A 25,711-nucleotide genomic window follows, 5' to 3' on the forward strand; every position below is an offset into this window, starting at 1 on the left:
TCGGTCACTTCATCCCTTGCGGCGACTGTCGAGTCAGCTTCATTGAAGTTATCTACATATCTGATCTACATAATTAGAGAGGTCCAAAGACGCTATGTGCAGGTAGCTTCGATGTTCAAACGGGACTGCATCCTCTCTGGTAGTGACGTCCCATTCCGAATCGTACACAAAGAAGGCATTGTATTCGAAATTGCCTTTTTACTGGTAGCTCTTCTCGAGCAGGTGGGGTTTCCTCTCACGCAGGTCCAAAATCATCTGTCCAAAGAGGCCGTTTGCCCACGCGAACCTACAGCATCAACGATTAGCATTCTCTTCGTCACTGGCATAACCATGGCACAGGCGAAATCTTACCATGACCGAGACCACTGCGACGCATCGTGGCTGTTGACGGACTCGTGGATCAGGCCCAGCTGGTTCGTCGAGCTGACCAGCTGCTTCAACCCGTTGGAGATCTCGTCGTCGTCGTCGGACGTCAGGAGCTGGGCGATCAGCGCCATGGGCCAGGCCATGCCGGGCCCGAGGTGCGGGCCGCCCGTGGCGTTGAGCACCGGCCCGCGCATCTGGTACGGATTCGACTGGGAGAGGATGAACTTGCGCGTGTTCTGGTAGACCTGGTCTTTGGAGGAGAGGTAGCCGTAGTGCGGCGCGGAAAGGAGGGAGGGGATGTTGGCGTCGTCCATGAGGTTGTGGCTGCCGAAGCCGTCGATCTCGTACGAGTAGATCTCGCCGAAGGTGGGGTGCGTTGTCTTTGCGTGGGCCTCGATGCCCTCCTTGACGCGGGCGGAGGCGTCGCGCATGCGCTCGGCCATGCCCTTGTCGATGCCGTCCATGATCTCGGCGCAGGAGTTGAGGTAGCGCGAGAACATCATGTTGGCGGGCACGAAGAGCTGGTAGATGCAGCTGTCGTCGCTGGGGCGGAAGAAGCTGCGGACGAGGCCGGTGCCGCCGTTCGTGGGCGCGCCGTTGCCCTTGTTCGAGAGCGTTTCCGAAGCGGAGGTCGTGCGGCGTTCGAAGATGGCCGGGGAGGGGTTCAGGGTCCCGTCCGCGGCGTAGGTTCCGGTCAGCAGGGCGTCGGTGGTGTTGAGGAGGACGGCCATGGCTTTGGGCCATTGGAACTTTGCAAAGAAGTCCTTGTCTGCCGTGGCAGTGTGGTAGTCGTGTGAGATCTGGAGGAAGGCGGCCAGGCTGTCGAGTTCATATTTACACTCAAAGTACGAGTAGGCAGGGTACGCGGGGACGACATGGTCTGATCCGCCGGCTTCATTGGTTGTTGGGGCGATTTGGGACTCTTCTGGAGGTTGGAAGGCGTTGCAGTGAGGTGCGTTGAAGACGTAGCGAGCTTGTAGGTTGATGAGGCCGCGGTAGAGAGACGCCAGCGAGTTTGAGGACGAGTTGCGGGTTAACAGGGAGCGGTAGCTCTGGAGCTGGTTGGCGGAATCGCGAAGCCACATGGCATTGATATCGCCGGTGATGACAAACGACAATTCCTCGTTCGCGTCGCCAGCGGCCGTCCCTTGCCAGGCGACTGTTGTATCGAGGGTGTTTGGGAACGTATTCTCAAACAGACGGTACAGATCCGGATCCTTGATGAGAGACTTCATCTCGGTGATGGTCTTTTCAACCTCTGGGAAGCTTGACGTGCGACATTCTGGAGGAGGGCGCTGATAGGCGAGCTTGTGAACGCCGTCTGAGAAGGGCTCATGGGGAGTTGCGGCATAGTCGGTGTAGTGTGGACAGTCTTGCCTAAGACCTGCTGATGCCAGGCCGGCTAGGAAGACGAGTCTGTAGAAGGGAGCCATGGCGATGGTTGGCCGTGGAGAGACTCCGGCAAATCTGGACGAGTATTCGAGCAAGGTGCGGTCACGGTCACGGCCGCCAAACGTCGCGATACCTGGCCGTCGGCGGGCAGCGCATATTTATGAAGGCCGGAGAGGACGGTAGTCAGACTAGCTGCCGGTCATGCTTGTCCTGGTCGAGATGAACCGGTTCGCGTGACCTTGGAATGGTGTTGGGCGGGGACGATCAGTGTGCGGGGGAAGGAAACGTTGTATGGTATGTCGTCGTATTGCAGCGGATTATGATGTCGCTCTGCGTGTTAGTGTCCACCAAACTGTAAGCACCAAAGTGGGGGATGAGGAGGTGATGAGGAGACAACACGATCAGGCGGGAGAACCAACAACCGCAGGTCACTGAGAGAAGAAGTCGTGGGCTTCCGCGACGTTTTAGTAGCATGGAGAAGAGCTTATGCGGCAGGCATAAGGTCCAAAGCTCAGGCCAGTTGATTCGTTTTGAATGTTTCCCGCGGGCTTCATCGCCTAGAGTAGAGACAGACTGCGTTCTCAGACGGGATGGGACACTGAGCCGCTTGACAGGTGTCTCCTCCGGACCAGGCACATTCCCACCAGAGTTGCCGGCGGGAGGGCAGAAGTTGGTTTGGCTTGAGTAATGAAAGTGGGATTCGCTGGAGGGGATTCGAGCAGGGTTCTCCGCCGTCATGCAGTTGGATCTCCCCATGCTAAGAGACGGACAACGGCAGCCACTCGGCTTGGCGCATTGGATTGGTGGTTCTCCCGATGAGGCATGCTGTCGTTGGGATGGATGAGTGGAGGTGTTCCACTGCCGGGTTGAACACTTGGTATGACGGGAGTCTGTTGGAACCTTCAAAGGATTGTTCCAGAAGCTAAGCTGTCTTCCAGGGTTTGACGCGGCAGTCTCCGGAAGGAACGCTGTGCATGAGTTGGTGCGTTCGCAGATGCTTTTTGTGTGTTCAATTCATGTTTATGAAGGTGGTCCGCTTGGACGTGTTGCTGGAAGACTACCCAGAGTCGGGACGAGCTCTGCCAGGGCATGGAGAGTCGAACCTGCGAGTACGATTTAGAAAAAGAGACTTTGCCTATCATTCGACGTTGCCGTTACAGAGTCTCGGACCGTGCTCGATGGTAAGGATGTGTGTGTGAGAAATAAGGCGGTTGTCATCGCAGTATCAACCTCTGAGGAGAGAGCTAGAGTGGGGTTGACAAGAGAAGAAGGACGAGGAGGGAGGAAATTGGAGAAGATGCAGGACCTGCCCTGGGTAGTGCTGCCTCGGGTAATTTACCGGAGGCATTCCATGTTAGGAACGATGGGCAAAACGGGACAAGTTGCACTAACATTTAACCTTAATTGTGGTCCCGCTGCTCCTAGGCGATGTCGGGTGCCCTGCGGCCTGCCATCGCCCAGCCCTGAGAGCGTGCTTCAGGTGGCTGTCAGACCTTCTGCAGCGAGCGTGTCTGGCGTTGCTTTTCAGCTTTCTTCATACACCAAAGACGGACAAGCCCGCGTCCTCCGCATCCCCAATCTGAATCAGCGCGTCTGGCGTGCATGCCCAGCTGACGGGATGGTTGCAGGAGCCAGATTTCTCCGTCAGCTAGATGAAGCTAACTAACCACTTAGCAACATGTTCTTACTGCTTTCCAATGATGAAGTGACCCAAAAATGGTGCGTGGCTCCATCGACGAGACGCGAGACAAGACCACCCCTTGCTACAGCTGCCCTTGCTCTTGCCCCCCTCCCCTTCTCCTTCCTATCCCATCGTGCTGGAAACTCGGGCGTCCTTCGTTTCTGGACAGGGTCTGCCTGTCTTCAAATAGCAGCACATGTGTCCAGTTGCCCCCCGAATCATAGCTTCATCGATGTCTTGACTCTGGATGCTCGAACCTTACCGGCCGCAAAACATACCTGTTCATTCGTGCCGGAGCCAAGACTGGCGGACGCCGTCCACTACGAGACGCGAGACCTACCTAACCTTCGGCTGAAGTTGATCATTCCACGGCGATCGCCCGCCTGCTGGCCAAGAAAACACTCCATGATCCTAACCTTACTACGTCAACGTCAAGACTAAGAAAAAACAAAACCGTCTTTGAGCCAGCAAAATTTCCCTGTTCACTTACGTCCTCTCTTTATCCGCCGTGGACAACTCCTTCGCTGATTCGGCATCTGCGCAATTCGCTAACCAGTTTCTGTTCTCTTGGCCAGACCTCGTGGTCTTGCTCTGACACCTGCAGGGGCCAGCATCTGGATGAGGCAACAGTAAGCAGCTTACGCCAACCAAGGGAAGTGGCAGAAGTTCTTCCAACCGCATGGCGTCTTGACGGGCAGCATCTTCTACCGAACCCTCCGTGTCTCAATCTCGGCGACTCTTGCCGCTGTCGCTGAGACCCACCACTCAACATGGCTGTCCTCGTCCCTGCCATCGGTCTTTCGAGGCCTGTCCGTTTGCTGGTGTTCGCCTTCGTCGTCGTCTGCCTCGTGTTTTGGTGGCCTATCTCGGGCGCTGGCGGACTGGCTGGACTTATCTTTTCCAAGTCAAATCTACACACTCAACATCCCGTTCTGAGATACATAGATCCCTTGGTCGGGACTGTGAACGGCGGTCATGTGTTTCCCGGCGCGACACTCCCATATGGTTGGTGATATAGTAATCGATACATAAAGCTCACGGTCACTGAGAGGAAATACAGGCATGGCCAAAGCCGGCGCGGACACCGACTCTCGTGCTGAAAACGCCGCGGGTTGGGTTTCCGATAATTCGAAGATCACGGGTTTCTCCCACCTACATGATTCGGGTGAGTAGGCTTGTTGTGGCCGTCATGACTGTCAGCTAATTCTCTGAGCAGGAACTGGAGGCGTAAGACACCAAACCATGAATAATCTCACCCAAGACAGCCAGGCTAATACCATCCGTAGTCTCCGTCTCTCGGAAACTTCCCATTATTCGTCCATCCCGGGTGTCCAAACGACAACTACACTATGTGCAAGTTCACCACTGAGCAAAGAAGCCTCTACCGTGTCAACGACTCTGTCCGAGCCAGCCCCGGATACTTCTCCGTCGACCTCTCCAATAGTGTTCGGGCCGAGATGACGGCCAGCGAGCACACGACCCTATTCCGGTTCTCCTTCTCACCAAATGAGACTGTCACGTATGAGGATGTGGCCAATAAGGACACCATCACCGCCGTGAGCAATCCGCTGATTATGATTGATCTCACCGACATCGCCCAGAGCAGGTCTAGTGGCGGCATTCAGGTCTATGAAGACGGCCGCATCATAGGAGATGGCACCTTCAGGCCTTCATTTGGGCAAGGCACATACTCGGCATTCTTCTGTGCCGATTTCCGAGGGGCTACCATACGAAAGTCGGGGGTTTTTGAAGGCGAGAACGCCCACGAAGACCAGAAGCACCTTTCAGAGTTCACAAGGGGCTTTTACAACCCGACGGGTGCCGCCGGCGCGTGGCTGCACTTTGAGCGTCCCAAGAAGAGGCAAATCCTCGCCCGCGTCGGCCTGTCCTTCATCTCCGTGGAGAAAGCCTGCAAGAACGCGGAAGCTGAGATCCCAAAGTTCGACTTTGACGGAATCGTAAAGGCCGCCAGATCCATCTGGGCAGAGAAGCTCTCCGCCGTCGAGGTCGACCCCACAGGCGTCAGTAAAGACATGCAGATCACGTTCTGGTCTGGGCTCTACAGAAGCATGCTCTCTCCTCAGAACTACACCGGCGAGAACCCGCTCTGGGAGTCGAAGGAACCTTACTTTGACTCCTTCTACTGCATATGGGACTCATTTCGTGCCCAACACCCTCTGCTCACAATCATCGACCCGGTCGCGCAGACTGAGATGGTTAGAGCATTAGTTGATATTTACAGATTTGTTGGCAAGCTGCCCGACTGTAGAATGTCATTCTGCAAAGGATACAGTCAGGGCGGCTCCAACGCCGATATTGTCATTGCCGATGCCTATCTCAAGAATATCAGTGACGGTGTGGACTGGAAGACCGCGTACGAGGCAGTGGTCTCCGATGCTGAGAGTAAGTAGCCTGGAAGATGCTGAAATGAGCTCCTCTGATGCATTCATATAGTTGCACCGCAAAACTTTGGCGTCGAAGGCCGCGGAAACCTTGAAAGTTGGTTCGGCTTAGGGTACATCGCCAAGGATCACATGGACAAGATCTCCAGCGGACCCAACAGCCGCTCGATATCGCGAACTGTTGAATACGCGTATGACGACTTTTGCATAGCAGAGATGGCAAAGGGGCTCGGCTTCGACGACGACTATGAGAAGTACATGCAACGTAGCGCCAACTGGCAGAACCTATGGAATCCCGATCAGGTGGACCTTATCCAGAACAAGGACGGCAAGGCAATCGACAGGACGAAGTACAAGGGATTCCTGATGCCGCGACTGATCAACGGCTCGTTTGAATACCAAAACACCCGCATCTGCTCACCGAACACGGAGCAGCACCTTTGCTACTTTGACACCTGGCAGTCGACGTACGAGGGCTCTCCGTGGCTGTATTCGTTCTTCGCGCCACAGGACCACGACACGCTGATGGAGCTCATGGGCGGTCGGGGCGCGTTCGTCGACCGGCTGGAGTACTACCACGGCGGTAACATCGTCTACATGGGCAACGAACAGGGCTTCCTGACCGTTTTCCAGTTCCACTACGCCGGCCGGCCCGGGCTTAGCTCCCGCACCGCCCGGAGCTACATCCCGTCCCAGTTCAACGCCAGCATCAATGGAATCCCCGGCAATGACGACTGCGCCATGGGTGCCTTCAGCGGTCTAGCCATGATGGGATTCTTCCCTGTCGCGGGGCAGGACGTGTACCTGCTCATCCCGCCCTTCTTCCCCGAGGTCCGGATCAAATCGCGGGGTGCCAAGCCCGCCGTTATCCGAAAGGTGGCCGCGAACGCCAAAGAGCTGGCCGAGGGCATATACATCCAGAGCGCGACGCTGGACGGGGAGCCGTACACGAAAAACTGGATCACTCACGACTTCTTCTACCACGGCGGGGTCCTGGAGTTCACAGTGGGTTCGACAGAAAGCAACTGGGGCACCAAGCAATCAGACGAGCCACCAAGTTACCCGTCATCGCCAGAAAAGGTCGCTCCGACGCGCACTCAGAGCAAGAAGACGGGGGACAAGTAGACGCAGTAGTATTGCACGCACAAAGCAGAGCAAAGCCCTGCAGCAATAGAAACAGCTCATTCGTAGTAATAGAAATCGGCCAAAAAAATCATGATGCCGAACCCAAGTCTCAATCTGCAAACGTCAATCTCGGCAAAAACGAGCATTACGCCGACGGCGTCTTTGTCCCTGTGACCGAGACGACATCGGAGGAACCCACTCTGGAATTTGAAATTTGAGCTCCCTGATTGGACGTTGGCCGCCCGGGACCCCAGAAAGCTAAAGACCTTAGCCCTTCAAGCCCAGCCCTCTCTTTGCGCTGCGCTGCAGACGGTTAATACTCCAAGTAACTCGGCTTCTCCCGGTCCACGGTTCGTTGCTCTTGGTACGGAGGTACCTTTCAGCTGCCAAACGAGCTTGCAGGATTTACTCGCCGTCTACCTGGTCTTTGGCTCTCGCCTGGCTGCGTCGCGGAAGTATCGTCCGAGTCCAGAATCCCCAGGACCGGTTTCTCTCGGCTATCACCAGCAACCGGAAACCAGGGCCCGAGCTTGGTTTTGGCCCTTGGAGGGTGGGTGGGATCGCAGTCGCAGTGTCATTCAATCTTGGTCCCCTCCCCCATTTACGCCTCTGCCCCAATTACGTATTAGAGGAACGTGAGAAGCTCTATCCTCCTGCAGGGCCCCGGTCGAGTCCGTTTTTTAAGTGTCCCGCCGCGCTGCCCTCGACGACCAAAACTGCAGGTCCCGCCGCTTTTCAGTGTTCACAACTGCCTCTCAATTGACTAATTAGTGCCCTCACTCTGCCGAGGTACAGCTGCCTTTCGTAGTCCAGCGAGAAACTCAATTGCGCCGACGGCTTGTGGTCCGTTGCCAGCTCGACCAACCCCAAGACGGTCTAACGACGAATCCGGCCTTGGAAACGACCCACGACGACAGCAACGACGAGGCCTTCGGAGCTGCTGCTCGTGACTCTTCGCCTCCCGCCTTTGAGAGCTGCCCCTCCATTACACTTGGGCAAATCTACCCCTTCACCACTGCCCCTCCTCTCGGAGCTCGACAAACCGCACAACAGTCAAGATGAGCAGCGCCTCGCCCCTCGCGAGGAGCCTGCAGCGCAGCACCCGCAACCTCTCAAGATGCCGCTACCGCCCTACACACCCCGCACAAGCGCAAGCAGCATGCCTCTCCAGCACAACCTCCAGGAGAACGCCGACCAGCAGGTTACCCTCAACACGGGCTGCCTCCTCCTCCGTCACCGTCTTCCGCCCCCTGGGCGCCCGCACATTCACGACAAGCAGGCCACGACGCAGCGATGAGGAGGAGGACTTCGACCCCGCGTCCATTGAGCGCGAATCAGACCAGGTCGACGTCTGTATCGTGGGCGGCGGTAATGCTTCACCCCGTACATCTACAAACTAACAAGGGCAACATGGCTGACGAAACGCAACATCACAGGCCCCGCCGGACTCAGCGCCGCGATCCGCCTGAAGCAGCTCGCCAACGAGGCCGGCAACGAAGACTTCCGCGTCCTCCTGCTCGAAAAGGCCGGCGAGATGGGCGCCCACATCCTCTCGGGCGCCGTCATCCAGCCCACCGCCATCAACGAGCTCATACCCGACTGGCTCGCCGAAGACAACCCCGACCGCTTCGAGTACGCCACCCCGGCCGGCGGCGATCGCATGCGCTTCCTCACAAAGACCGCCTCCATCCCCCTCCCCACCCCGCCCCAGATGCATAACGACGGCAACTACATCGTCTCCCTCAACCAGTTCACAAAGTGGCTTGGCGACCGCGCAGAGGAGCTCGGCGTCGAGGTCTACCCGGGCTTCGCCGCCTCCGAGGTCCTTTACAACGAGGTTGACGGCAGCGTCAAGGGCGTCGCCACAAACGACCTCGGCATGGGCCGCGACGGCAAGCCCAAGGAGGCCTTCGAGCGCGGCATGGAGTTCCACGCGCGCTGCACCCTTTTCGCCGAGGGCTGCCACGGCAGTCTGAGCAAGCAGGTCATCAATAAGTTCGACCTCCGCCGCGACAGCCAGCACCAGACGTACGCCCTGGGCGTCAAGGAGGTCTGGGAGGTGCAGCCGGAGAAGTTCAACAAGGGCAGCATCACGCACTCCATGGGGTACCCGCTGTCCAAGGACCTCTACGGCGGCGGCTGGATGTACCACTTTGGCGACAACCTCGTCTCCATCGGACTGGTTGTCGCGCTCGACTACGAGAACCCCTGGGTCTCCCCCTACCAGGAGTTCCAGAAGATGAAGCACCACCCGATATACAAGGAGGTCCTCGAGGGCGGCAAGTGCCTGACGTACGGCGCGCGCGCCCTGATCGAGGGCGGGTTCCAGAGCATACCAAAGTGCGCCTTCCCAGGTGGTGCGCTGATTGGCGACTCGGCCGGCTTCGTCAACCTACCCAAGATCAAGGGTACGCACAACGCGATGAAGTCGGGTATGCTGGCCGCCGAGGCGGCCTTTGACGCCCTCTCCAGCAGCGAGGCCGGGGAGGAGGAAGGCACTGTCTTCCTTTACGACTACGAGGACAAGTTGCGCAACTCGTCCATCTGGAAGGAGCTCAAGGAGGTGCGCAACTTCCGCCCCTCGTTCCACACGCCGCTAGGCCTCTACGGCGGCATCATGTACTCGGGCCTCGAGGCGTACGTGCTCAAGGGACGGGTGCCCTGGACGTTGAAGCACAAAACGCCGGACCACGCGGCGACGAAGCCTGCGGACCGGTTCCAGAAGATCGAGTACGAGAAGCCCGACGGCAAGATCAGCTTCGATATCCTCACCAGCGTTAGCCGCACCGGCACCAACCACGAGGAGGACCAGCCCGTGCACCTGCAGGTCAAGGACTGGGAGAAGCATACGCGGGAGACGTGGCCCCAGTTCAAGGGCGTCGAGAACCGCTTCTGCCCGGCGGGTGTGTACGAGTATGTCGAGGACGATACCAAGGAGCTTGGAGTGCGATTCCAGATCAACGCGCAAAAGTGAGTTTTTTCCTTCCCCTCCCCCGCTGTCGCGATAGGTCCTTGTCCGCCTGAAGAATGATTCAGGGAGCCTCTGATGGATGGTTGACTGACTCTGTCTCGATTCGTAGCTGCATCCACTGCAAGACGTGCGACATCAAGGCGCCCAACCAGGACATCAACTGGCAGGTTCCCCAGGGAGGAGAGGGTCCCAAGTACTACATGTCATAGAAAGAGGAGGAATTCGAGACGACGACGAGGCGGAGAAAATAGAAACCTACGACTGTCATCTCTTCTTGTGTTGCCTAAATGGGGTGAGTGGCTGTACTTGTTCAGACAAAGTAGAGAAGACAAAAAGAAACGGAAGGGAAAATGCTTCGAACATTCGGAAGCCCGATGACCATATCCATGTACTTCGGAGTAGAGCACGTGTTGGGAAGGCGGCGCGGAAAGCAAAAAATAGCTCTTTTCTCTCTCTTTCATTGGGCGCTCATATGTTGGCTTGCTGTTTGCTTTGGCTTACCTTTGTAATTGGATGGTGTACGGATAATGTCGCGGTACCCTTACATCGAACGGTGGTAAATGACAACATGGTTTTTTTCTTCGGTTCTTTCTTCGGTTCTTTCTTCGAGTCGGGCATATCAGACGAGGAACTTTGCCGGTGCATGACGAAGGCTTCTGGAAGAGCGCTAAAGCCAAGGGAGACCCGACCAAGAAATGGCACCACACGACGTCGTCCGGCTTGTGATGATGGACATGCTGTGAATCCAAGCGAGTAAGAAGGTCCCCTTGTCGGCTTATGGCTTGAACGGCCCCCGATCGGAGAAGATCCCGGCTTGGGGGGATGGGGACGAAATCGGAGACATGAGGGGTGGTTTGCGAGACGCAAGTAGTTTTTGGACTTCATGCGGTGGGCAAGGCTGGAATGGACAGATGGCTAGATTTGCGGGTTGTGGGAGAGTCAGAGTAGCTGACACGGAATGACGCGCTCGCGATAAGCCTCATTGCGTGCCAGCGTGTGGACACATTACCAGTTAACGGTGGGAATAGAGAGCGACTCGTGAGACGTCGTTGGGCACGTCAGTCGTCCATCAACCGCTGCCCAAAGCCCAAGGACAGCGGCCGTCAAAGTTCGACAATTTAAACAGTCGTTTTGATGCGACACTGGAGGCTATGTCGTGAGAGTTGTTCAACGAGGCTGTCGGATGGTGGTGTTTGAAGTTGCATGAGTCGTAGTAGTGCAGATGGAGCTTCGCCAGGCCCCGCGAGGCCGAGATGCTCCAAATGCTGGAACTCTCGTTCGCGGCGCGTCCCAGAGATGAAAAAAGTTATGGCTTGGCCTTGCCTTGCTGCTGTGTGTCTAGGAGAAGCTCGCACATGCATGAGTCGCGCAGGGCGAAGCCGACGACCTGGAAATGTACCTCGACTTCGGAGCGGATCCAGAGGTACTTTGGACGCACAGACCAGAGGCCCCCAGTCTCCGTCAAGCCCTGGTACACGATACCTGGCAGTAAGATTACGGTGAAATTTGCATCTGCAAGACTGCTGCAAGTGCCCATCTCTGCCACGACGATGAAGCAGCGCCAGAGCGTCACGAAATTGGAAGCGGTTGTGCAAAAGAAACAGACGTCGATACGATGTCGAAAAGTGCCCAAGGCCTCCTCGTCCACATCGGACTTACCGCGCATTTAGGGAAGTCTGAGTGTCCTGATGGGTGTCGACAGAGTTTTCTCGGGTGAAAGTTCGGGTTCCAGAGATGGGCCGTGATGGGCCGCGGCGTGGCGAGGCTCGCGTACACAGTACGGGGCAGTCTTACGACGGGGGGATGGAGCCCTTGGTTGGCACTGCTATGAGTGGGAGGCGAGCGACAAACCCAGCCTTTGCAATGCTTTTTCACATACCCCTGCCATGGCTGGTGGTGGCCGATTGGAGCCGGTCTGGAGTCAATGACTCACACGTCGGAAGCCGTCTGTTTGCTGCCGTGGCCCATAGAATTCCTAGCAGAGGGACCGCGGGTGGCCGAAAGCAGCGCAAGCGCCAAGGTGCCGTTTTCGCGCATTCCTGACCGCGCTTCGCTTCAATGTTCGTTTGTCATCGTGGCCGTGGCGGTGGTCTATGACTGTTTGCTGTTTCGCGTCGTCGTGTTGTCGCGTCCGGGCTTGGTCTAGTGACTGTCTCTTCTGACAGGTTTGACGGCGAGGCCGTTCGCCAGAGGATGGGTGATGGCGATGCTGCTGCTTTCTCGTGTGCTGCCGCTGCTCAGCACTGACGGAACATGTCGGTGCTGATCGTCAGTGAGGCATCAAAGTAGGGGGCAGGCTCAGCGTTTCAGAGCGCTAGCGTGTGGTTGGAGAGTGAAGGAGGAGGGTTGGAAAAGGGAAAAAGCCCCTTTGGTTGCTGGGAGGATGCAAAAATCATAAAAAAGGGGGGATGGGGGGGAGAGAGGGATGGTGAAGGGGGGGCCCAGTCAATGACAGTCCAGACCTGCGACCGAGTGGTTGGAGTGGTGGATGTGGTGCAGCTGCCAAAGGGACTGACTGATGCGGACAGTGGGATTTGGCCGTGGGAGCGCTCCAGCTGGAGCTGTTGGAGCAGGACGCAGGAAGCAATTTGGCAGTGGGTGGCAGGCATCGCGGTAGGCCGCAGAAGGAAGAAGAACCGAGCGGAATGGGGTCGGCAGGTCGTGGGTAGGTAGCGTTAGCGGTAAGGTAGCAGCATCCAGTCGGATAGCGTGGTAGGTAGCGCTGCTGTGGGATTTGCATTTGGCTGGTGTCCATCCAGGCAGTAGTGGCCCACGGGCTGTCGTCGGCGGCATTGGCAGGCCAGGAAGAGGGCGTCTGGTTGGTTTGGGTTGGGCTGAGAGCTGTCGCGGTGCGGGTGCGGGTGGGTGCGAGCGAGTGAGCGAGAGCATTCGTACTTGGTGCGCGGGCGCTGTTGCCATGCCGTCTGGTTTTGATTTGCTTGTTGCCTCTGGGCTATGCCAGGCCGTCGTCATTCTCGGGCGATTTGCGTTGGTGTCGCGACGGTGTCGGAAATGATGCTGACCAGACGCGTCGTTTCGTTTGCTGGGCCATTGTCGTGGCGAGCGAGTGTCGGTAGTGATAGTGATACGAGATGTTGCATTGTCGCTGGCTGAAAAAAGAGGCAAAGCATCCGTCAAGGTCCAGTCGGTCTGGTCCGGAGTGTAGGCGAGGAAGAAAAAAAAGCGTGTTGCCATTTTTTTCTCAGCGGGAATCAAGGAGTGTGTGTGGACGGCCAACCCTGACGAAATGGCGAGCGAGAGGGATGACCGATGGGCCTCCCAGGGATGGGCCAGTCAAACCGATCCGAGTTGAGTCGCGAAAAAAGTGGAAGAAAAAAAAAAGAGAAGCAGCAAGAAAAATGCTGCGAGCGCAAAGCAGGCTCCAGGGCAGAAAAAAGGCTAGGTCTTGGACTGGACAGCGACTGTGGATGATGACATGGCCCCATATCAGGGAGGGCCTCACTGGAACACGACACCGTGGCCCTGAGCTGGCTGGGCTGGCAGGCCTGGCAGAGGGCAGAGGGCGGCGAGCAGCGTCCGACAGCGGCATCACAATTAGGGCAGAGCATCGTCACCACCTCGCCAGCCAGCCGTCAGAGGTAAGCACTGGCCAGAATGCATTGTCGCAAAAAGAAAGAAAAGACCTGTGAAAGTACTGCGACCTTGGACGCGGTGCCGCGGTACTTCAGGGGCTGGGTGGTCACAACAGGGGGGACATGGGGGTGGGAAGGAGATAAAATGTGAGGAATCCGCGGTTTTGATTGGATGCAACGCCTTAGCGCGGCCGCTAAGCACAGGCAATGTCAAGCAGGACCAACCGCCACGGCGCACTGGCTGCCTGGGGCCCCTTGGCTGTGTGGCAGGGGGGTGTCGTTGGGGCGACTGCTCAGGCGGGCGATGGCCAAAATTATAAAGAGGCAGGCCTCCCTCCAACCCGCTTGTTTCGAAATTCTTGCGCGGAAGCTCCGACCGACGGCCTTACGTAGTCACACCCACTCACGTTCGGCCTTTCTAATTTTCCTTCTCCACCCCCACTCAAACCACCCCCAAACTCAAAATCCAACCAACAGACACCGCACACGATCCTGCATCGTCGTCATCGTCATCACAGCCTCATCGCACGTTCACCACCGTCATCAACGACGACGACGACGTCGATCGACACAGACACACAGACATCACCACCTCGACCCCCAACGAGGCTGATCTCTATACTCTCTCTACCTCACTACCAAACACTCCAAAACTAACGACGGAGCTGTCAACGTCAGCCAGGGCCCAGGTGGTATCGCTCTCTTAGCTGAAAGTGTACCCGCATATCCTACCCTGCACGAAAGAAAGAAAAGATCTGGAATACGTTCTTTTCGAGGCATCCCTTCGTTACGTTCCTCGCGCGATCCCTTCCGACGACAGCCAGGTCGAGAACGAGTCGCTGCGCCCTGTAGACACAATCCGTGCGCATTGCATCGTCGACGAATAGAGACACAAGTGCTTTGAACCGTGACGAGGTATCCCGAGACGTCGAGTTGATTGGTGGTATCTGGGTCTTTCGCGACAAATCCAAAGCGACGCCTACGAAACCAACGACCTTCTCGTCGACCTACCTCAACCTTGAGATCCCATATCGCGCCATTTGCCTGACCGCCAAGTCGTCGAGACAAGCGCTACCTACCTACCTCATCTATCTGTCTTGAGCAGTCGCTGTAGGGGAGACATTCACTTGTTTTTCTCCCACTTCTGGTATGGTGTTCCATCTCCTTCAGTCGTCGTTTTTCCCATCGCACCTGTCTGCACGACTGCCTTCCTCTACTTGGCTCGCACCTTCCCGACTTTGGAGGTCATCGGGGTGCAGAAGTCTCGCGCACAGACCATCTTCCATACACCTATAAATATTCCAGCCACCTACGCGATCTACCCAAAACATCACCATTCATATCGCAGTCGCATCTCATTCCCCATTGTTACTTTTCTTGGCCGCGGCAAATAATTACAGCATCCAACTGTAATGGCGCGTGCTTGCTACAATGGTTAGATCAACGTACTGACTTTCGCAGATCTGCTCCTTGCCCCATCTTCGGCCTATCCCTCAAGCAACCGCAATCATGGAGGCGATTCAAACCCATCCCACGAGTGCCGCGCAAGCCAAGGCCTTCACTGCGCCTGGTTCGCTATCCTTCCCCGGCGGCGCACACGAGCTTCCTCCCCCGGCGAACGGCGCTCAGGCTCCCGTCAACGGTCAGGTCCCCGCCGTCAACGGTCAACAAGGCGCAAACGGTACCGGGGTGACTCCCGCGACCCCCGCTGCGACTCCTGCTGCCACCCAGGGTGGAAGTGGTTTGACTCCCACGCTGCAGTATGTATATCATGAGTGAAATTTTTCTGCTCCATGACGCTTATGTCGCTGCTTAAAGGAACATCGTTGCCACGGTCAACCTCGATTGCCGCTTGGACCTGAAGACGATTGCCCTGCACGCGAGAAACGCCGAGTACAACCCCAAGGTACGTTGCGACTGACTACCGGTTGTTTCCTGATGCTGACTTCCAACATAGCGTTTCGCCGCCGTCATCATGCGTATCCGCGAGCCGAAGACCACAGCACTCATCTTCGCCTCTGGTAAGATGGTCGTAACTGGTGCCAAGTCTGAGGATGACTCGAAGCTTGCCTCCCGCAAGTACGCTCGTATCATCCAGAAGCTTGGCTTCAACGCCAAGTTCACCGACTTCAAGATCCAGAATATTGTCGGATCTTGCGACATCAAGTTCCCCATCCGTCTCGAAGGTCTTGCCTCCCGCCATCACAACTTCAGTTCTTACGAACCCGAGTTGTTCCCTGGTCTCATCTACCGCATGATTAAGCCGAAAATTGTGCTCCTCATCTTCGTCTCTGGCAAGATCGTCCTCACTGGTGCCAAGGTCCGTGAGGAGATTTACCAGGCGTTCGAGATGATTTATCCTGTGCTTCAGGGTCAGTATTCCTACTTCCCTCGTCTCTTACAATTGCTAACTCGTCCCAGATTTCCGCAAAGTCTAGAAACCGAAGCAAAGGATGAACCATCAACGCTGTTGATGTATCATCGCCCAAAAATATTGCCGACTTGTACGATTAGACACCACCCTTTCTTCACGATACCACGACTGCTTTTTCACGCACACCATAAAAAAAAGCGAGCGTCCGTCAGCTGGCATCTTGGCCATGTCCAAGACGTCTCGATGCTCGTTTGTGTTATCCCTTGATTTTCCGCTGCATTGCATTGGCGTTGGCACAGGAGGGATCCTGGACTGGAGGCATTCAGTCTGGGTGGTTTGATTCAGACGAAAAGAATGAGATTTTTCTCATCCCGCGACACTACATAGATTGCTCGTGGCACGGTCGACGGCAACGCGCGGGTCGACTTCGCCGTTCTTTAATGGAAGCAACTTAGATGCATGAGGGTCCGAGACGGTGGGAAGGGGGAAGGATGTGTCCGTCGCCTCTTGGACAGTTGGTCGGGAGGGGCTTTGGCGAGTGATGAACTGTGAAAACAGGTTTGCGACATCACCTGGTCAGGGTGGCCAGGTTGATTAACTCATCCTTACTCTGGCTCAAGTTTAGGGTTTGATGCGAGCTTAGCAGGCATTAGTATGAGTGCAATGCTAAACCTGATTTCATGAACCCAACCCCGTAGCTGTGACAAATCAGTGATCTGTAAAAATTGTGCCAGTTTGCCTTGGCCCCATATTCGGTCGAAGAACAAAAAAAACTTTTGTATATGTACAATACCTGCTCTACGTGTCTACGGTTCTACATCGACATTCATTACTACTGATGACCACGGCCGGATAGCACAAAGCGCTACAGCTTGGGCTGTTCGCCCTTGAGCAAAATGCCAGGCACGCCTCCACGGCTGCCGTCGTCGCATGAAATATTGTCATACAGATTCGTCACGTCTTCGGGCTTGTTGATCGCCCTCCACTTCCACTTCTCAGTGAACACCTTGTCGCCTCTGCCCTCCAGCACGTTCACAATCTCCCTGCCCAACACAGGCAGGAACTTGAAGCCGTGACCGCTGCCGCCCGTGGCGACAAACAGGTTCTTCGCCTCGGGGTGGTGGCAGATCAAGAAGTCGCCCGTCTGGGTATCGGTGTACCAACACAGCCGCGTCTTCACGAACGGGCGGTCGTGGATCGCGGGGATCGGGACGATGGTGCGGACGGCGGTGCGCAGCGCATCCTCTCCCTCTTTCGGGACCTGAAGGTTGGGGTCGGTGATGTGCGTCGCGGGCAGGGAGACGGTGCTCTTCTTCCCGGAGGACGAGGGAGACGGGTGAGGGATCGGTGTCGGGTTAAGGTAGCCGTACGCGTGGCGGGCAACCTTGACCTGCAGTCCTGACGGAGGAATCATGAAGAGTCCTGTGCTGAAGTTGAGAGTCACAGGCATCTTGGAGAGGATCTCGAGCTCGGAGGGGGTGATGTCAATGTATCCGAGCACTTGGCCGGTCGCGATGGCCTGGCCTGAGAGATCGACAAGCTGGCCCGTCCAAGCACCGGCGGCGACAATGACGAGGTCGGCGGAAAGGACACGGCCATCGGTAAGTGTTGCGCCGGTGACGGTCGAGGCGGAAGAGTAGTTTAAGCGGGCAGCGGTGCCAGAGACGAAGTTTACGCGGCGAAGGGCCTCGACGCGGCGGGCGAGATACTTCATGGACTCGCCAGCGTCAGCCCAACCAGCCAAAGGGTTGATGTAGCCCCATGTTCCAGGGGCGATCGGGGTGCCAAGGTGGTCGCGGATTGCCTCCGGGGTGGGAAGCTCCTTGATGATCTTATCGCCATCGGGCCCTGCGAGCGAGACGACGTTGTTATAGCTTTCACGAACATATTCCAGACTCGTCTTTTTTGGTGGTGATGATGTCGTTGAAGCTGCGGGGGAAGCAGACTTGGGGTCGGCGACGAGACACAAGCCGGACTGCCGATACCGGCCTTCACCTCCAAGGTCTGAAGGGTTTGTGGTCTTGCGCCATTCCGTCTGGGCTTCGGCGGCGAGGCGAGCGTAGGCTGGATCGGCGTAGTCTGAGCGAATGATGCGAGAAGAGTCAACGCTGGCGGCGTCTTCACTGGGACCGGGGACGGGGGAGCGGTCGAGAACGGTAATCTTGGTGGAGGCGTAGCGGGGGCGGAGGGCGAGTTCGTGGGCTGTCGTCAGGCCGAAGACGCCGGAGCCGATGATGAGAATCGAAGAGGGGGGTTCGGCGGGGTCTGCCATTGTCGCGTGTCTGTGTGTTCGTGCGACGCGAGGTACCTCAGTACAGGATGCGATTGTGCGACTCAGGACGGTACCACAAGGTGGGAGGTAGATCACGGTTCGCGATTGGAAGATTCTGCGAAAATGTCAAACTGGCAACACCAGACGAATTGGAAAAGGGAGAGATTTGCTGCGTAACTTTAAAAGGGCAAGGTGGGAGAGGAGGAGAGACGGGGAAAGGGGAGGCGGTGGTTGGGGGAGGAGCACGTTGAAGGGGATCACCCCGGACCGGCGCAATATCGGAGTCGAAATTTGCGGTGTCGTGGTTTATCGGCTTGCCTTACTCGTTATCGCGGGGAACACCGTTCTTCTATCGTAAGTTTTTGCAGCACGACTGCGGGCGGGCCGGGTTGGAACTTGGCGTCCCCTGGCTTTCGGGCGTGGGGCCGGGACTGAACTTTTTGGAGATCCCAATGCCGGTGGTGGGGGCCGTAGAATGCGTTGGCTTTCCATTTGGTTCAGGGCCCGGCCGCTTGGCCTATTCGCACTTAAGAGGTTGTACGGATGTAGGGTTCGATGTGCAGGACGGGGCGGTGGGTAAGGTGTATCGTGTCGCTCTGTGGTAAACTGTGCGCGTGGGATTCCGCGCCTTTGAAGCTTGGCGGCAGCATCTTGGTGTCGGGGTGCTGGTCGATGTGAATGTTCGGAATCGGAAGCTGGATCCGGCGGTGCTCGGCTCGGGTTACTCAAATCCAACGGCATGGTGTTGTTGTTGGTTCCTCAAATCCCACCCCTGCGGTGTCCATGTGCAAGGTGTTTGCGGTGAGGAGGCATTGAATGCTAACTGGCCAATTGATACTTATTGTTCTCCTAACACCGCGTGCCTTCCTTCCCTTCGCGGCAACTTCCTCACCTCGCGCCTGCCTGGAGCCAAACCGACCCTACAACAGGCACTTGTGCTTCACCTCAACTCAACAAGGCCCAATGGTCTAGTGGTAGGATTCGCCCTTCGGGTAGTAATACTCTCAAGCATAGCTTGATTGGGCGAGGTCCCGGGTTCAAACCCCGGTTGGGCCCCTTTTTGCACATCTGGTGGTGATTCCTGGTGTTTTTGATACTGGCCGAAAGACTCATTCTAACGCTTCGGCGATAACTGCCCACGTCACGTCGCGTTCTTTTGAGTGAGGTCTAGGCCTGGATTATGTCAGCTGCGCCGGCAGTTGGAGTGTGCCTCGCTGCCTTTGCGAACAACGGCCATTCGTCAATCACCCCCGGTGCCCGCGGGAAATGTGATGAGGCTGACTTGATCACCGCCGACCGTTGGACCGTCTAAACAAGGAAATGCTGATGCAACCTGGGACAAATTAAAACGCAGCCCTCCGTCCAAATGCCTTCCCCCCAGCCGTACGAATTGATGAAGCTGTTCGCACTAAGCACCGTGCGGGGTCATCGTCACATCCCCGCTTTCAGCTGTCGGTGCCCACGCCCACGCCGTCTTCCCTGTCTCAAACCACCGACGCTCACTCACCAAAACTTCCTTCACAAACAACTCGTCACCACCACATATCCAACATAAAAAAAATGGTGAGAAACTTATGCTCCGGCCGCCCGAGATGCTCCGATTTATGAAGCTGACCACAATGTCCAGGCTGCTGCTGGGTTGACTGAAGAGCAAAGGGCGCAATACAAGGAGGTCTTTGACCTGTTTGTGAGTTTCTCCCTCCCGCTTCCCCTTTCCATCAGGCTGGCGCCATGCCGAGCCTGATTTTTTTGGGCTGGCCTACGTCAACCTTCGACGACACCGGAGTTACTCATTTTGCTAACTCGACAACAGGACAAGGATGGGACCGGTCAGTAACAACACCCTTTTTCGAGCCGCGAACTTGCTGCGCCCCCTTTTTCTGGACGACAGTCGGGAATTATTTTTTAAACTCGATCGAACCCTTTTTTTTTTTCTTAAATCCGCTCGGGAACGGCGTGGCTTAGACCGTTCCATCTCATCTCGGATTTGCTGCAGTTCCCTTTTTGCTTTCTCATCCCAACCCCAAACTGACATTGTTTCTGCAGGTGACATCACCGCCCAGGAGCTGGGAGAGGTCATGAGGTCCCTGGGTCTGAACCCCAGCGACACGGAGTTGACGGACATGGTGAACGAGGTCGACGCAGACAACAACGGCACGATCGACTTCAATGGTACGTCGTTGCGGTTGCGTGGATATGAAGCGTCTCGAAAGCGGAGCACTAACTCGACGTGTGTAGAATTCCTCAACTTGATGGCGGTAAAGGTGCAGGTCGGCGACGCTGAGGAGGAGCTCAAGAACGCGTTCAAGGTGTTCGACCGCGACGGCAGCGGCACCATCTCGGCCGAGGAGTTGCGACATGTCCTGAAATCGCTGGGCGAGAACATGACCAACGCCGAGATTGACGAGATGATCCAGATGGCCGACAAGAACGGCGATGGAACGATTGACTGTAAGGAGCACCCACCGCATCGACATTGCCTGCCCCCTTTGTTGTGTTTGGGCCTGTTGGCACGCACGATACCTCGTTATTTGGCAAGCAAGCTGACCTTCCAAAAACAGATGATGAGTTTGCGTCTATTATGATGAAGGACTAAAAACGAAAAGAACGGGAAAGAGTCCTAGGCGGACCAGCTCTTGTTGATGATATCTTGAGTTTCATTTCCTTGATGAAGGGTGTCTTTTACAGGTCACCTCATACGGTATACAGGCAGGTAGAATGAATCTGCTTCACGTTGGACCTTCAGGTGGTCTATCTCTAAGCAATGGTTTCCTGGCGTTTCCAGCCCCCGGTTTCTTTGCGTCAGTGTGAAAGTAGACGGCTCCTGCTGCATCGTGTTGAAGCCCGGCTCTGCGCTTACTCGGACATCGGGGCAGCCGTGTCTGCCTCGCCACGTCCCAAATCGCTCTTGTTCCAACGGAATAGGTGGATCAACAGGCCATGTGGTATATGAACGGGGTTAACGAACACGTGCCGAAGAAAAGTTCAGTCTCCAGAGGTAACCTCATTTTCCTTACGCACAAGAGGCCGGGGCAAGAGCACCTCTTGTCACGATGAATGTCGACGACATGTTCAAGCTGAATAACCCATGCATACCATATCGGTAGCGCCCTTTCCATTGATCGCCGATGACCAGGCTGGGACAGGTTGTCCTGGCAGCTCGAAATATCTTTTGGCAGAGCGGTCAGGGAATAACTCTGGCCGATTCTCTCTTTTTTGATCAGCATCGTTGGATGTGACTATCCAGCGACCCCAAGGATACCACTGCAGTCGTATGTGACGGACCAACTACGCCATGCGGATATGTCCCGTCATGGAGATGAGCTAGGTGATGCGGGATCGAGGGGGGGGGGGGGGGAGGGGGGGCGTCGGGAGTGAAAGGCGTCTATGGATTGGCATCTTCTTGTGACATTTGGTTCCGTCTGCTCCTTCCCAGTTGATATTCAAATAGGGGCTGTCGTTGGATCGCTTGCTTGTCTAATGTCGGGTCAGGCACGACCGGCGACTTTCACTGCATTTTATTCTCCCCCCGAGAGGATGAACTGACCAGGCATGCTCAGGTTTGTTCGCATACGCAAAACTCCAATGGGCATATCGCAAGCTCAGCGATTATCCCCGTTTCGGTTGAACACAAGGTTTATCGTCATCAAGCTGGAAAACATGTGTCCGGGATGCCATTAGAACTTGTCTACTCCGGGTTACTTAAAATCAGAACGAGCCACAGTCTATCAGACTTCCCAACATATCGGGATTTCAACGAGTTGATTATCAGGCTTCAGCCAGATCTGTTCAGCATGCCGATCGTTCGAGGGGAATGGGCAGGGAACAGAGTTGGCAACGGATGAAGGCTCGCAACGGAAATCAAAGATGACCGTGGGCATGTAGGCATGTGCATGTCCAAACACGAAAAAGAAGCATACAACCGGACAATGGGGGGAACGATCCTTTGAGCATGATGGAAATTGTTGTTTCTCTCCGGAGACGTCTCAACTGGACGTCGTACGCACAGCACTTGCTAGTAACTCTTAGTGACCTAGATAGAACGGATGAACAACAGACCTATTTAAGTACTTCGCTTGAATAAATCAATCAAGTCGAAGAAAGAACGGCCCAACAATCTTATTCCATCTTTAGGAGCAGTAAAAAAAAAACAGAAATTGTGGTTAACCCATGCAAAAAAGCAAAATGGTATGATTTCGCCCGGACTTGAACCGGAGACCTTCAGTGTGTTAGACTGACGTGATAACCAACTACACCACGAAACCATTGATTGATACTAGGCCTAGTCGTATGCGTCGACAAGTAGCGTGAGCATTTTGTGCCAACCCGCGCCAGTACATCTGGTTCGTCCCTCGAGCTCCTCCAGCACACGAGCAAGCTGCTTGATCAAGAACTTGCCGGCATCAAAGCCCTCCCAGAATTATTTCTTCCCTCCAGCTGGTGCGGCAGCCGTTCCTCCCTCAACGCCCAGCCCCACCTTCGTTCCCGCCCATCGTAAAAAAATCGCAACTGCACTTTCCCATCTCGATTTTTTTCAGTCGGACCCCACCATCGACCTCAGAGCCGCAGCCCCACCGAGCCGGCGCGGGACGTGCTCCCCCTCCAGAACGTCTATAAAATCTCGTCGACCGCGCCTTCCTTTCACCTTTTCTCTTCTTCTTTTCTTCATGTCGACAATACTTCAGTATGTCCCACCCCCTAACTTTTCTCCTCCCAGCGCCCATACACGGAAAAAGACGGTTTGCTAACCACCGCCCAACAGGAGAATCATTTCTATAGTATTCGACCTATTCTTGGTTCCCTACAGGAGCCACAGATCCCACCCTGGTTGATGAGTTGTATCCTCGACGCCCTAGAGTGAAGAACTCCTGGTTGCTCTCGACCCATCCGAAAGGATGGCGGTCTCGGACTTGTTTCTGGGGCTGTATAGAGAGCGGTGATGATCTCGTCCCTGTCTGCGGTCTTGCCCTTGGGCGCGCGGGCAGGGTGGGTGTCGATGGACGTCTGACAGGCGTGTCTTTTCCTTTTTTTCATTGCGGGCTGGAGCTTGACTCTGGTCGTGAAGAAGAAACTTTTCTTGTGGCTCTAGGCTTGAAATTTTCTGATGGCCTGGATACCAAGGCCTGGGTTGGATACCCATGCCGAAGTGAAGATTTTTTATGGATGAAAGTAGAGCACAATACATGTATGAACCGTGCCACGGCACAGCACTATTATGAAGCTTTACCTCTCCCATCACCTTTATTGCTTCCAAGTGGGAGCATTCCGAGGCATTGAAACGCACGCAGAGTAACAGTGAGACGTATTAAAGTGAAGGTCATATCCAATCGTATTCATGCGCCTAATCCCAAGAACCACTCTGTTGATATACAACCAGGCCAAATGCTATAAAATACAAGTTCATCGTGGTGTGCCCATTTACTCGGCAACCCAGACGGCGCTCATGCCCATACCGGTACCGATACACATGGAAGTGTTACCAATCTTCTTGCCCGTGCGCTTAAGCTCGTACAGCAGGGTGGAGACCTGTCGCGCGCCAGTGCAGCCCAGAGGGTGGCCAAAAGCGATGGCACCGCCCTTGGGGTTGACCTTCTCGAACGGAATGCCGAGCTGCTCGGCACTCCACAAGCACTGGGAGGCAAACGCCTCGTTGATCTCGTAGATATCGACGTCCTCAGTGGCGATGCCAGCGAGGGCGTTGGCCTTGGGGATGGCCTTGGCAGGACCCTGTCCCATCAACAAGGGCGGCAGACCAACAATGGCAGCCGACACGAACTTGCCGAGGATGGGCTGGCCAAGACGCTCGGCGGTGGAACGCTTCATGAAGAGAACAGCAGCGGCACCGTCGGAAACCTGAGAAGCGTTACCGGCGTGGATGCTGCCGTCCTTGGCGAAGGCAGGCTTAATCTTGCCCAGGGACTCAGCGGTGACGCCAGCGCGAACACCGTCATCCTTTGCGACGGTGATCTCCTTGGTCTCGCCGGTCTTGGGGTCCTCCCACTTGACGGTGAGAGGGGCAATCTCCTGATCAAAGAGACCCTCCGCCTGGGCCTTTGCGGCCTTGGCGTAGGAGGAGGCGGCGAAGGCATCCTGCTTGGTGCGGGCAATGCCAAGGTCGCGGGCCATGTCCTCGGAGAGAACACCCATGGGGACCTTGCAGTTAGCGGCCTGGGGAGTGTTCTCAAGCTGCTCGGAGAATTCGGAGACGGCGCCAGGGCTGGAGAACTATCAGTTAGCTTCTGGAAATAGTGGTAATCGAGATGTGAACCTACCCGTATTGCGTGGACATGCTCTCAACACCGGCGCCAATGCCGATCTCGATCATGCCGGTCTTGATCTGGTTGATGACGTCGACGCAAGCCTGCAGACCAGAAGAGCACTGGCGGTTGAGGGTGCGGACGGCAGTGGTCTCGGGGAAGCCAGCGACGAGGGCAGCGGCGCGCATCTCGGTAGCACCACCACCGGGGGCAAGGACAGTGCCGACGGCGATATCCTCGACGAGGGCAGGGTCGATCTTGGAGCGCTCAAGGAGGGCCTTGAAGGCGCCGGCGACGAGGTCGGCAGCCTGGGTGTCCTTGAAGCCACCCTTGCCACCCTTTGTGAAGGCCGTTCGGAGGGCTGCGGTAACGACGACCTGGGGAGGAGAGCAGTGTTAGAGAGGGTGATTCTCCGCGTGTGCCGAGGTTTGGGGGCTTACATCGTCAGCGTTCTTCTGGAGGAGCTTCTCCTTGTTGCTGCCGCTGGAGAACTGGCCTCCCAGCTGAGTCAATCTCTCGAGGGCTATTCAAACATCACTGTTAGCATCGCAGAAAATCATCGGGACGCCAACGCAAGCTACTCACCACCCATTTTGTGTAGATGTGAAGCTTTAAAGATTGGTGGATATAGTAAACAAAGAGATGCTGGGGATGTGATGGTATGCAGCGGTAGATGGGAGAGGATAAGTATGTAAAGGATAAGAAAAAGGTCTACGACGTGGACTAGGTATGGATCGGATCTCAGATTGGCAGACGAGCCTCGGATGTTCAAAGCAGGCGTGACAAAGGAGCCGCGACGTGGTGGCAGTTCGAGAAAACAGCGGTGCTGGGGGCCGTGGGCGCTGATGTCAGCTGGGGTATCTGCAATTCCGACCGAGGCATTCCCAAAGGCCACACCGCATTGGTGCGAAACGACCAAGGTTGGGGGGGACCCGCTTAACCCGCACGCGCTAGCACCGACGGGACGCTGGAAGCTTTCACATGCTACTTTTCTCGCATGTTTTCTGCTGCGATTCGTGCTGTACCTTACGGAGTACCTCACTCAGTGCAGTGTGCTGCTGCTGCTGCTACTGCTGCAACAGCTCCACTGGGCTTGCCTTTGCCTCCGCATCCCCCATACTGCGACCTTCGTTGCGGGGGAAGACGACGCTATTGGACGTCGCTGAAGGAACGCTGCCGAGACCGTCGCAAAGGTCAATGGTCTGCGTCACAAGCATCTGCGCCTGATCTCCAATTCTGCCTTTTTTTTTTTTTCTCGTCACGGGACACATGATTAGA

The 25,711-nt window shown here is 56.0% G+C and overlaps 8 protein-coding genes across 8 annotated transcripts; 4 read left to right on the forward strand and 4 right to left on the reverse strand.

The window, feature by feature from the left end:
- Positions 1-198: 198 nt before the first annotated feature.
- On the reverse strand, positions 199-1,799 carry CGCS363_v014307 (Meiotically up-regulated gene 157 protein; the record flags this gene model as incomplete). Its single annotated transcript, XM_036646156.1, has 2 exons — positions 199-286; positions 352-1,799. The coding sequence occupies 2 exons, from the start codon at positions 1,797-1,799 to the stop codon at positions 199-201; spliced, it is 1,536 nt and encodes a 511-aa protein (XP_036488970.1).
- A 2,410-nt stretch (positions 1,800-4,209) lies between these two features.
- On the forward strand, positions 4,210-6,966 carry CGCS363_v014308 (putative secreted glycosidase; the record flags this gene model as incomplete). Its single annotated transcript, XM_036646157.1, has 5 exons — positions 4,210-4,444; positions 4,500-4,604; positions 4,656-4,666; positions 4,726-5,842; positions 5,894-6,966. 5 exons carry the CDS (start codon positions 4,210-4,212, stop codon positions 6,964-6,966), a joined length of 2,541 nt encoding a protein of 846 aa, XP_036488419.1.
- Positions 6,967-8,024: 1,058 nt separating this feature from the next.
- Positions 8,025-10,146, forward strand: CGCS363_v014309 (putative electron transfer flavoprotein-ubiquinone oxidoreductase; the record flags this gene model as incomplete). Its single annotated transcript, XM_036646158.1, has 3 exons — positions 8,025-8,334; positions 8,403-9,936; positions 10,047-10,146. The coding sequence occupies 3 exons, from the start codon at positions 8,025-8,027 to the stop codon at positions 10,144-10,146; spliced, it is 1,944 nt and encodes a 647-aa protein (XP_036487973.1).
- Positions 10,147-11,243: 1,097 nt separating this feature from the next.
- CGCS363_v014310 (uncharacterized protein) lies at positions 11,244-11,603 on the reverse strand (the record flags this gene model as incomplete). The annotated part of the gene is made up of 1 exon (XM_036646159.1): positions 11,244-11,603. One exon carries the CDS (start codon positions 11,601-11,603, stop codon positions 11,244-11,246), a length of 360 nt encoding a protein of 119 aa, XP_036488524.1.
- Positions 11,604-15,039: 3,436 nt separating this feature from the next.
- On the forward strand, positions 15,040-15,968 carry tbpA-0 (TATA-box-binding protein; the record flags this gene model as incomplete). Its single annotated transcript, XM_036646160.1, has 4 exons — positions 15,040-15,290; positions 15,349-15,436; positions 15,488-15,902; positions 15,952-15,968. 4 exons carry the CDS (start codon positions 15,040-15,042, stop codon positions 15,966-15,968), a joined length of 771 nt encoding a protein of 256 aa, XP_036488518.1.
- An 801-nt stretch (positions 15,969-16,769) lies between these two features.
- fap1-4 (L-pipecolate oxidase) lies at positions 16,770-18,176 on the reverse strand (the record flags this gene model as incomplete). The annotated part of the gene is made up of 1 exon (XM_036646161.1): positions 16,770-18,176. The coding sequence occupies one exon, from the start codon at positions 18,174-18,176 to the stop codon at positions 16,770-16,772; it is 1,407 nt and encodes a 468-aa protein (XP_036488484.1).
- Positions 18,177-19,736: 1,560 nt separating this feature from the next.
- camA (Calmodulin) lies at positions 19,737-20,772 on the forward strand (the record flags this gene model as incomplete). The annotated part of the gene is made up of 6 exons (XM_036646162.1): positions 19,737-19,739; positions 19,804-19,863; positions 19,990-20,005; positions 20,223-20,348; positions 20,415-20,627; positions 20,738-20,772. 6 exons carry the CDS (start codon positions 19,737-19,739, stop codon positions 20,770-20,772), a joined length of 453 nt encoding a protein of 150 aa, XP_036488516.1.
- A 2,822-nt stretch (positions 20,773-23,594) lies between these two features.
- Positions 23,595-25,025, reverse strand: CGCS363_v014314 (3-ketoacyl-CoA thiolase; the record flags this gene model as incomplete). Its single annotated transcript, XM_036646163.1, has 4 exons — positions 23,595-24,393; positions 24,449-24,810; positions 24,874-24,956; positions 25,019-25,025. The coding sequence occupies 4 exons, from the start codon at positions 25,023-25,025 to the stop codon at positions 23,595-23,597; spliced, it is 1,251 nt and encodes a 416-aa protein (XP_036488485.1).
- Between the last annotated feature and the right edge of the window lie 686 nt (positions 25,026-25,711).

This window comes from Colletotrichum siamense (assembly GCF_013390195.1).
Source record: "Colletotrichum siamense strain Cg363 chromosome Unknown KSG_Cg363_contig10, whole genome shotgun sequence".
NCBI classification, from domain to species: Eukaryota; Fungi; Ascomycota; class Sordariomycetes; order Glomerellales; family Glomerellaceae; genus Colletotrichum; species Colletotrichum siamense.